The following is a 12029-nucleotide window of genomic DNA, read 5'->3' on the forward strand; positions in this document are numbered from 1 at the left end:
GAGTATTGGGAATCTGGTGATCAGTGGGAAAACCCTGGTCTCATTTGGAGAAAGCAAGTGTAGGTGCATGGCTGCTCTACGGGAGAAGGGTTCCATGAAAAGTCCTATGACCGTGTCTAGTCTGAAGGACACAGGGAAGAAACCCCCACAATTAGCCCTATGAAAATGTTCTGTGACTTCTGATTTGGAGGAATATCCTGGCACACAGAAGGCTTCCGGGGTGGGAAGCAGAGAAGTAAGGAAGGATCCTAGAGGTTTGACCTTTGGCACATGAGGCCTTTCATTGAACCTAAATGAAGCCAGAGCATCTGGCACTGGTACCTGGTCCTGTTAGCACACCGCCACCTCTGTGCTCTGGGGCCTCCCAGCTATGACAATCCATCTTTCTGACTTTCTGACTTGGGCCTGAGTCAGCCTCAGAGTCCTTGTCCCGCTGGGCAGAGTGAGTGTGCATTCAACACTGCATGTGAGACTCTCTCAGTTTGAGCAGAGTGGGTCCAGACACAGCCCCCTCAGCCAACCCTGGGCCCTTTGGAAGAACCCAATGACCCTGTGAGGAACAGTGTCAATCAGGGTTCCACTCCTTCTGGAAGGTTCTCAATTTTGCCACGTGAAACTGTACTTGTGATGGTTGTTACCCAGAGAGGAATGCTACAGTAGGACCAAAGTCCAAAGGGCATCCCAGCCAGGCTAAGTGATGGCATTAACCAATCTCCAGAGAAGGGCCATCTTCCATTGTCAGGAAGACTAAACCAAAAGAAGTAAAACACCAGCTTTGGCACATTCTTTCTCTGGGGGCAGGAGACAAAGCTTGGGGGAGCTCCATGCAGCTCTGTGGGAAGGTCAGGAGAGTCACCATGCCTCATGGGCTCAGGACGGCTTTGGCAATGGCACTTGAAAGGGGTAGAGAACCCCAATGCTAGATGTACCTCATACTGCCCCCAAGGACTGCTTTTTGTCCATGGCCATCCTTACCCAGGGTAGGAGTGAGAATCTAGAAAGCAGAGGCCTCTACTTCTACCTGAGGTAGGTCCAGTGCCAGAACATCCCACAACAGCCAAGAGACTCTGGCTCTCAGAGATCTCATCTATGAACAACACTCCCACATTCCCAGGCCCCAAAGGACACATTTGTGCAAGAATCAGGTTTGTTTCAGCCCTCATTACCTTGTGATCACATGTCCAGTCATTCTTAGGATCAAAAGACTGATTTTGTACCTATGAGCTAAAATCCTAGAAAGGCGGATTTCAGGTAAAAATCATTTATAACTCAGTTTTTACTTTGGCCACTGAAACATAATTTTACCACATGTCTGGGACAAGATTTCTCATGAAGGAAGCAAGGAAAAGGCAGAGACTACTTGGTTTAATTCTATAGAACAGAACACAGCATAGAATTGCCAAAACCAGACACTACCAAGAGCTCAGAAAGCATACCTCAGCCGGGCATGATGATGCACACCTTCAATCCCAGCACTTGAGAGCCAGAGATAGGAAGGTCACCATGAGTTTAAGGCCACCCTGAGACTACATCATGAATCAGCCTTGTGCTAGAACAAACCCTACCTCAAAAAAAAATTTAAAAAATTCCTTCTGGGGATCACTGGAGAAATAACATGGCCCCTGTGAAATGTATGCAGTGTCTGTAGTTTCCCTGATAAAGTTAATAACTTCCCACTTTTTTCCATTTTAAAAAAATATTCTTTTGAGATAGAGAGAATGGGTGCACTAGGGCCTCTAGTCTCTGCTAACGAACTCCAGATGCATGCTCCACCTTCTGCATCTGACTTTATGTGGTTCCTGGGGAATCCAGCCTGGATCCTGTGGCCTCTCAGGCAAGTGCCTTAATCACTTAGCCATCTCTCCAGCCCATCTTTCCACTTTTTGAGATAAGAGCTTATGCCCTTTAGTAAATGTCATCCTTGTAATAGTGCTTGCAGAGGCCATAGCCTCTCAGAAAATGGAGTATATGATTGGGACGACATTCTACTTTGGACACGATTTTCTCTGATTACTATCATTTGGCAAAACAACCTGACTAGTTGTAAAAATGGCACATAAACCTTGATAGAAAATGCTGAAACTGTAAATATCTATAGGCCTCTTAGAAAAGACTGTGGGATTGTTTTGAGTAAGTACATCTGTTAATAAAAGGCTCTGTCTTTCCTACATAGATCTTTCAAGGAAACACCAACCCCACTGACATTGTCTTTGGAGTTTTCCCCAAACCACTGATTACTCGATTTGTCCGGATCAAACCCATGACCTGGGAAACTGGCATATCTATGAGATTTGAAGTTTATGGATGCAAGATCACAGGTAAGTGCTGGCACGGAGATGGTTGGGTTGGGTTGATGCAACCCTTTCCATACAAGATAATTTTATGTTAATGTGATTATTTTTATTTGATAGTTAAGGTCCTGAACACTGGATCTGGATATATCTGGACTTGAGTCCTACCTGAAGACCTGTTTCTTTGGGTGACATGCTCGCAGCTCTAAGCCTCAGCTTTCTTCCTTGAGTAATGCCAGAGTTCTGTGCCCACACAGGCGCTCATGGCAGCAGGTGGGGAGGTGAACATGGAATGTGCGGCCCCTCTGGGCAAGTGGTAGGGACTCAGTCAGTGATGCCTTTCCCACTGCGTGCGGGGCCGTGGGCCTGGCTCTCTGTCTGCTGCATGAGCGGCATGTTGATTGCTGATCATAATTATTAAGTTCATGCTAACTGCTCTGTGAATGTTCCCCACTGGCTTTCTCTTCTCACTTCTGACACCTGGAAATGGCTTGACTGGCTGTAAGAACAAGCCTAACTTCTGAGAGGGTCTCCTCTCTATCTCTCTCTAACTCCCTTTCTTTCAAGATGTCTATTTATCTCGTTTTGACTTCCTGGCCGTCCTGAGGATTCAAGGTAGGGCCTCACACATGCTAGGCAAGCGCTCTACCTCTGAGAGACATCACTCCTTAACTGGATATATGAGCATTAGAAGTCAACTCATAAGTTTCCAGTTTTTCAGTTTGTTCTTCAAACAGGAAAATTCCCTGTTGTATATGCAACATATACGTGATTATTCCTATGTGAGAGACGACGGTGAGACACTAAGAAATAAATTTCTGGAAAAGTACACAGGATGGGTGCAGCTGAAAGTCAGAGTGGGCCCCGCTGGGTCTCCCTGGGCTTCCAGTGTCTTCATTGCTAATGCTGCTGCTTTTGAGGCATTGTTGAATTTTGCTGGGTTCTGATGCAATGACTGCCATGAACAAATTCCTTCCCACTTAAGTAAACACATTGTGAAATCATTGAAAAAGCAACAACAATGCATGTGTCATCTTCATCTTAAATTTAAAACTTGAAAAAGACTCAGATTCACTTCAAAAAAGCAAGTAAACTAGCATAGCTTCTCCCAGTCTGTGAACTCTCTTGTAATGTCATGTTAGCATTATGTAACATTATATTTAGGACACTGAACTTTTCATTTCATTTTGTTTCCTCCACTTAGTTTGACTGTTTCTAGAGAATTAAAAATAAAAATAAACTGTCTTTTGGAAGAAAAATGTTACCTTGGGAATTGCCCATGGAATAGTATTCACAGTAGAGTCCATTTTGGAAAATAAAACCCAGATCTGATTTCAGACTTGTTTTATTTATTTCTGCTGCAGAAGCAGACTTGTTTATTGTCTTAGAGTCTAAGGCTTAAAAAGTTCAAGGCCTTGGAGGCAGGCACTGGGTAGAGAGGGTGCTTGGAACAAGAAAGGACATTGAAAAGTCAGATGTAACCTTGACTTGATTTTTGATCAGCAGTTAAGTAACAGAAAGTTCTAGGGCATTTCAGGGCATTATAAATTTGAGAGGCTACCCATAAATTCCTAAAAACAAGGCCATGTGAGTTCTGAGTGGAAATTTCTAGGCCATTTCTCCAACCTTATCTCATGTTGCTATGTCAGAAAGTAAAAGAAGTAAACTTCATAAAGACCCCAAACATATTAGTCTGAATGCTGAACTCTGACTCTCCAGTCTCTTAAAGATTTATGTTACATCCTTTTACTGTAATAAAATATTTATTTGAACTCAAGCTTGTCCTTTTTAAAATTCACAAGGATTTCCCCAAGAGGTAATTCTAGGAATGTGAACAAAGAAAGAAAATAATTTATTGGTTTTTTAAAAATAGCAAAGTGGCCTATTTATTTAAACATAAATGTCTAGTTTCCACTAATATTTTCAAACACACTCTATATTATTACTATTATTATTTTAGGACACATAATTTTTTTCAAATAAAGTACTACATGTATGTTTTCCCCTAATCCTTTAATCATGACTCCTAGCATAATTTAAATTTTTCTTTCTGGTAAAATGTCTCTGATCTCCACACAAAGGTCTCAGCAGATTTCTAGAGAAGCCAGTGTGTCACAATCATGGCCACATGGACAGAAGAAAGTGCTTGCTGGCCTTGGGACTGGCCACTTGTTGAATGCCTCGCCATGAATGAGACATTTTGTGTATCTGATCACCATTTCCTGGTCTCTGAAATTAACCATAATGAAGACTAAATGAAAGAGAATTTGTTACATATTTGGATTAGAGCACTTGCTCGCTAAATGGTACCAGGTACATTAAAGATTTGTGGTACCAATAAACTGAAGGCTGAGATCCCAGCATGCAGGTCTGTAATAAGGCCTTCATCCCTCTCAGTGACTCCTCTGGGTCACCAGAAGCAAGGCATTTCCTTGTTTTGGTTCTCCCCTGAGTGCAGATGAATGACACAAAAGACCAGTGGCCCTGGCTTCCTTATTTCCTTCAGTCCTTATGCCTTCAATATCATCAGTGCTCAGAGATTGTTTCTGCATGAATGTACCTTAAACAGGGCCTAACACAATCCAACTTTTTTAACGATAAAAATTTAAAGTTAGAAGATAAACACATTACCTGTCTTCCAAAATCCTATGTTTAAGTCTTTTCTTTCTTTCTTTTTTTAATTCAGAACTTGTTCTTTGGAAATACAGCAACCCTAGGGCTAGGGAGATGGCTCATTCAATAAAGTGTTTATCTTGTAAACATGAGGACTCGAGTTCCCTCTCTAGAATACACATTAAAAAGCTGGGCGTAATGGTGCATATCTGTAAATACAGAGGAGGAAGACAGTCCCAAAGACTGACAATGTAGCCTATTTGGTGAGCTCCAGGCCAGGCCAGTGAGGGACTATATGTCAAAACAAAGTAGATTATGTCCAAGAAAGGACACCTGTGGTTGTCCTCTGACCTCCACAAGCACATACATGAACATGCATAAACAGCTTCACACACTCAAACATGCATAGACATAGAAATTAGAAGGAAAACAAACTAAGAAAAGAAAAACAGCATTCTTGGAAATCAGGAGTATTTAATGATGTTGTACCTCATAGACAGACAATTAGAGCAGGGTGAACACTTGGCTTTATAAGTGATTGATGAATTAATATTTTCATTATTTTGAGAAAGTGGGCTTCAATATTTTGTCATAGGAGAAAAGTGGTGAAAGCAACATTGAAGGGTTTCTATTTATAATGGTTAATCCCTGGTTGTCAACGTGACAGGATTTAGACTCATAATGGAAACAAATCAATCTCTAGGCAAGTCTGTTAAGGATTTTATAGATTGGGGGGAGAGCACACTCTAAGTGGGGACGGCATCGGTTCCTGGGCTGGATCCTTGGAGTATATCGAAAGGAGAAAGCTAGCTGAGCATCCACCCTTCACTGTGCTCTACTTCCTCCTTGTTGCTATGACGATCTGAGCTGGATTTCTGCTCCTGTCATGCTTTTACCACCATCATAGACTCTGTCCTCAAACTGTAAGCCAAAATAAACCCTTCTTCCCTTAAACGAAAGTTTGTCCCAGTGATGAGAAGTTGATTAACACACTAGTATACTCTGCGAACACAGCTATATTCTGTTCTCTGGCTGTGGTTAACCATGAGTCTATTGGCGTGGACTCCCACTCAAAACCATGCGCTCCTGTTCATCACAGCTCACCACGATCCACCCAGAAACCATAACATCCCATGGAAACTTCTGGTGTCATCAAGGAAAGACTGGATTGTGCTTATTCAGGGCCTTCATCATCACATGTAATGGTGACTTTCCCAGTCTTTGGAAAACTGTTTAGCTGAATATTTGACTTGCTAATATATCTATTTTTCCTTAAGGTTTAGTATGGCAATCTTGTGGTGAAATACTATCACCAATAATATCCACATCAGTCATTGATGAGCCTAATAGTGGTACCAAACTGCCTGTATTTGCTGAATAGAAAACCAATAAATTTTTTTAAATAATAATAATATCCACATCAACCCCCTAATCACATGATAAATTTATCCCTTCCATCCAGGGTTGGTTTTAAGCTTTGAAAACAGTGTCACCAGACAAAATATTAAACTTCCAGTTAAAATTGATGCAGAAATACAAGTAATTTTTAGTATATCTCCCATCATAATATTTGGGCCTCACACTAAAAATTATTCATTGATGCTCTGAAACTCCAATCTAATCAGGCATCCTCTTTCTTATTCTGTCATTTCTTTGCTGCTAAATCTGGCAATATGTTTTCTCAAGGGTCTGTGTAGACAGGCTGAGGTGCATCTTAGCCATCCTGCCATGGAAGTTGGAAAGCAGTTTCATAGTTGAATCTTAAAATAATTGTTAATATAATTTTTCCTCATTATTGCTAAAAGCAAGTCCCCTTGTTTTCAGCCAAGGCAAATAAAAGCTCATTTTCACTGTGTGTGTGCTCATATGTGTGTAAGAGGACATGCATGTGGATATACGCATACGAAGGTCAGAGATCAATGTCGGGCACCTTGCTCAGTCATTCCCTACCTTTTTATTTCAAGTAGTCTCTCACTGAGCATGGGGGTCACTGGTTCAGCTAGCCTAGCTAGAAAGTAAGAACCTAGGAATCACTGCCTCCACCTCCCCAGGACCAGGACATGGGTGCATGCCACTACACCCAGCTTTCTTACATGGGTACTGGAGATCGAGCGCAAGACCTCAAGCTTGTAAGACAAGCATTTTACCCACTGAACTACCTCCTCAGTCATCTTGGCAGCATTTTGAAGGGACAGATACAGGAAGTGGCACCTGCTGTGCCCAGTAACCAGGCGCACATGGCAGCTGGGTACCACTAGGTTTGTGGTGACAGAAATGGTCCCAGTGGCTCTGAGGAAGAGAAAGGGTCCATAAAGGGCATGGCTCAGGCAAAATGTGCTGTTCTCCAACTGTAACATCTGGTTCCCACTAGCAGCTGTGACTGACTTTTCAAAAGCTGATTTTTGGTTGGCAGGTTATGACCACTGTGTGCAAGAACAGTGACTTCTATTTTTAACACTATAGTTTCACATTCTTTTGGTAAAATTGTTTTTATAATTTATCTTAATTCCCATTGCATGTATTCTTGGTTTCCAGATACCAGCCTGAAGGAAATACCACGGCTAAGTTATAGGAAAGAGCCTGAGAAAATGGCAGCTGCCTTTGATTGTTTCAGTAAATTGATTCATTCAGTAAATATTTTGTTGAGGACAATGATGTATGAGAAAGGGCACGAGGAGTCATAGAAAATAGGAAATTGTGACTTGTTTAATGTCTTCAAAATAATTAAAATATAGGGAGGCAAGAAGCAGGCATAGGAAGTGGGTATGAGGGTGTGCCAAGGCCAGAAGACAGTTTCAGGTGCCTTTTCTCAGTCGCCATCTACTTTTTTGTGACACAGGTCTCTCCTTGGCCTAGAACTTGTCAATCTGGCTATACTGGATAGCCAGAAAGCCCCAGAGGTCCTCCTATCTCTGCTTCTCTGGGAGTAGACACTTGGGATTACGGGTGTGTGCCATCACACCCAGTTCTGACGTGAGTTCTGGCATCCACCTCAGGTCCTCTTGCTTTCACAATAGCCACTTTACCCACTGAGCCATCTCCCCAGCCCAGGATACTTATATTTGGGAGCTAAATTTTAGACTAAATGTATTTTTAAAAAAATAATAAGAAAAAAGAGAGCTCTCGCTTGTTGTAAACTCATGCAGAGATTGGACGTTTTATATGAATGAGTATGAAGCTGACTCGGTAAGTTGTATTTTCTCTCTAGTGCTTTCTCTAGTCTCCCAGAGAATAATTTTACCTCGTTGTGTTTCATTCTTCTTCCTAGATTACCCTTGCTCTGGAATGCTGGGCATGGTGTCTGGACTGATTTCTGACTCCCAGATTACAGCTTCCAACCAAGGAGAAAGAAACTGGATGCCAGAAAACATCCGCCTTGTCACCAGTCGCTCGGGCTGGGCACTGCCACCCACACCCCACCCATACGTCAACGAGTGGCTCCAAGTGGACCTGGGCGACGAGAAGATAGTGAGGGGAGTCATCATCCAGGGTGGAAAGCACCGAGAGAACAAGGTGTTCATGAGGAAGTTCAAGGTTGGCTACAGCAACAATGGCTCTGACTGGAGAATGATCATGGATGAGAGCAAGCGCAAAGCCAAGGTGAGGTCTGGGCACAGAGAAGCCATTCCTCAGGTCATTGATGTGCATGAAAAGGTCATTCCTCATGTCCTTGACAGAAATAAAGGACTTTGCCAGGAAGCACTGATTCAGACTTTGTCAGTGAGATGTGACTCAGGTGCTGAAAATGGTGTCTGAGATTAACATGGACTGTCTGCTCCCTTCTCCTCACTGCAGAGAAGGACTGACAGCCCACCTCTGACCACAGATCACCAAGCAATGGGGAAGGAGGGGAACACAGGCTGACAGTGGTGACCCAGTAATAACTTACGTGCTCTCTGTGCTTGGCTGTGTGTTGAATGTCTCTTTCCCTTCTCTCATCCATCCTAGTTGACTTAAATGTTTTTGTTTCTGACACTGGAGATGGAACTCAAGGCCTCGTACATGCTAGGAAAATGCTCTACCACGGAGCTACACCCCAACACCCTGTGTTTGATTTTATTTCTTTAATTTCTTAAAGTAATTTTTATTGTATTTGTGTATGTAGTTTACATGCATTGTATATGCATTTTCATATGTGTATGGGTGCACGTGTGTGTGTGCATGTGGAGATCGGAGGTCGATACTGTGTAAATGGCTCTGCATTATATTCACTGAGGCAAGGTCTCCAGCTGAATCTAGAGTCTCACCAACTGGGTTAGACTAGATAGTCAGTGAGCCCCAGGGTTTCCCTGTCTTGTCCCAGTGCTGGGATTTCAGGCACATGTCATGTTACATAGGTTCTGGGATCTAAACTCAGGTCGACATGGTCATACAGCAAGTACTTTACCCACTGAGCCATCTCCCGAGCCCCAGTGTGTATAAAGCTCTATGTGTTGAGCTAGGTGTAACAGCTCATGCCTATAATCTCAACACTCAAGAGACAGAGGCAAGCGAATCACTGCAAGTTAGAAGCCAGCCAGGGTAACACAGTGAGCTCCACTCCACCCTGGACTACAGAGTGAGAGCCTTCCCAAAACAACCAGCATAAAGATGAATACATTTTTAATTGGAATCGAACATACATAACATTTGCTGTCTGAAGCACTATACGGACACAGTGTAATAGTGTCAGGTGTATTCATATTGCTGTGGAACCAGATTCTAGAAACTTCTCATCCTGTAAAGCTGAGACTCTGGTCCCATTCAGAAATCACTCTCCCCTTTCCCTTCCCTAGGCCCTGACATTCACCATTCAACTTTCTGTGTACAAATTTGAGTACTCTAGATACCGCATTCAAATCACTTGTATAGTATTTGTCCATTATGACTAACTTATTTCCTGTAGAATATGTTCATGGTTTAGCCATGTAGTAATGTCAGAATTTCCTTCTTTTTCAGAGCTAACTAGTGTTTTGCTGTGTGTGCAGACTACATTTAATCTATCCACTCATCCCCTTGTGTTGTTTCCATCTCATATCTATCATTACTAATGCCTAGATGTATTTTTATGCATTTTGGAACCTCTTAAAATTCAGTTGGCTCTTGATAGCCCAGTGAAAAGTAAAGGAATCTCATAAAAATATTCAAACAGTCACAAAAACATGTGGGATATTTTTTTAACCCTACAAATATATGCTTTAGTCATTAAGTCTTACTCGGGCTGATGGCTACATTTATTTGTGTTTCCTGAGCACAGAACACAAACTTGGAAAGACTCCCAGGAGTGTCCTGGGTGGCCCTAGGAGGGACGTGGAATGAAAACAAAGATCCACCCCCAGACAGTCAGCAACTTGGGTTCAGCTCACATTCAGCTGATACCATTTCTCACCCTAGCACAGTCAGTCCCTTGGCTTCACTCGGCCTTTCCTGCCCTCACCCTGGACCTGCCCCCCTGGGGGAGAAGACTGTAGATCAGTAGATGAAGTGCTCCTCTCTCCCACTCTTACCAAGTGTGGGAACGTGGTGGCTTAGTAACTGGGGCCAAGGCATTGCTGGTGGGGAACAATGCTAACCGTGCCGCCAGCTCCAATGACCTCCAGATGTGGGAGCCGTGAGGAGACCGCCTGTCCCCCTAGCTGGAAGGTCACTGCCAGAGCAGCAAAAGCAGCTGACAGCACTGCTAGAAGTGTGAACTTCTCCTTGTCCCTCCCCGAATTAACTTGTAATTTCTAAAGCTTTAAGTTATGTGTGGCCACCCTCTCTCTGCTTCCATTCCACTTTCTCCTTTTATTCTCATCTTCTCAACTTGATGAAAGGAAAAGTTAGGAAAAAATGTCAGAGGGTTGGAGAGATGGTTCAGTGCTTAAGGTGCTTGCCTGCAAAGTCTAAGGACCCAGGTTCAAGTTCCCAGTACCCAAGTAGAGTCAGATGCACAAAGTGGTATATGCATGTAGAGTTCATTTGCAGTGGCTAGAGTCCCTAGCATACCCATCTCTCCTCTCTCTCTCTCCCTGGTAATGAATAAATAAAAATTTTTAATGTCAAAAACTGGGAGCTGAGGGGACAGCTCGGTCAGTAAAGTGCTTGCCTTGCCAGCATGAGGGCCTGAGTTTTATCACATTTAAAAAGGCCAAGTGTGGTGGTGCACACCCATTATTATACTAGTATTGGGAGGCAAGACAGGAAGATCCCTGGGGCTCCCTGGCTCGCTAGCGTAGCCTAATTGGTGCGTTCCAGACCAATGAGAAGCCCTGTCTCTAAAGAAGGTTGACAGTTCCTTAGGAACAACACCCGAGGCTTATCTCCTGGTCTTTACACGTGCATACATGCTTATGTGCATTGAAATTCACAGGAAAATGCACACAAACATTAGAAACTGGAGCTCCCTGGACATCATTGTATTCTGAGGTGTGGGGAGCACGGCGCCTTCATCAGCGAGCATGAATGTGCTGCGGATCCTGGAGCTGCTGCGGGTGACGGGGTGTGCACTTTGCCATGTTCTTCAACACCAGGGTTCTGGGAGGGAGAAAAAAAAAACGCATCACCAAATGCTTCTGAAAAGACACATCATATGCTTTCTGTGTTTGTGATCTAATCGAGGTGTCTGCGGTGGAGGTCGAGGCTGCCCCTCTGTCACAGGAAACCGGGTATAGAGTTGCATAAGAGGCTAAACGCATGTGTTTCAACTTTAACAAAATCCCTGACTCCAGACTGGTTGTATGTGTTGGTGTTCGTCCTCAGATAGGCATCATTATCCTTTTCCTGTGATGCCTGAAACCCTGAACGCTTCTAAGTGGGTTGGATTAAGCCTAATCTATGATTCCTAACATGCCCTGCCCTTGAAATAAGATCTGAAAGATTGAAAGGAAAATTGGAGACACCTTCTATTTCAGACAGCAACAGCATATTTAAAAAAAAAAAATATGTAGAGATACTTGAAACATATGTGACGGTACAGCTGATGGCTACCTGCTTAGGTTGCCATCCACCTTTCCTGTAGACATGAAATGGGTGCTATTTGCAGGATAAAACATTGCTTTGATGGCTCTAAGCTCTCCTCCATCCTTCCCTCATTCCCACCCACAAACAACTTGTGATGGGCATGGTCTAGCATCTGTTAGCAGAGTTGTTAGGGTCAGAAACCTA

At 43.2% G+C, this 12029-nt stretch overlaps 1 protein-coding gene across 3 annotated transcripts in view; it reads left to right on the plus strand.

Moving 5' to 3' along the window:
• Nucleotides 1-12029, plus strand: part of Nrp1 (neuropilin 1) — a 153072-nt gene that overhangs the window by 109150 nt on the left and 31893 nt on the right. For all 3 annotated transcript variants that reach the window (XM_004659780.2, XM_004659781.2, XM_045150937.1), the window contains exons 8-9: nucleotides 2174-2318; nucleotides 8173-8504. In XM_004659780.2, coding sequence (XP_004659837.2) covers nucleotides 2174-2318; nucleotides 8173-8504 — 477 coding nt within the window. The remainder of the gene's footprint in view (nucleotides 1-2173; nucleotides 2319-8172; nucleotides 8505-12029) is intronic.

The sequence above is a fragment of the Jaculus jaculus genome, chromosome 5 (assembly GCF_020740685.1).
Source record: "Jaculus jaculus isolate mJacJac1 chromosome 5, mJacJac1.mat.Y.cur, whole genome shotgun sequence".
In the NCBI taxonomy this organism is placed as follows: domain Eukaryota; kingdom Metazoa; phylum Chordata; class Mammalia; order Rodentia; family Dipodidae; genus Jaculus; species Jaculus jaculus.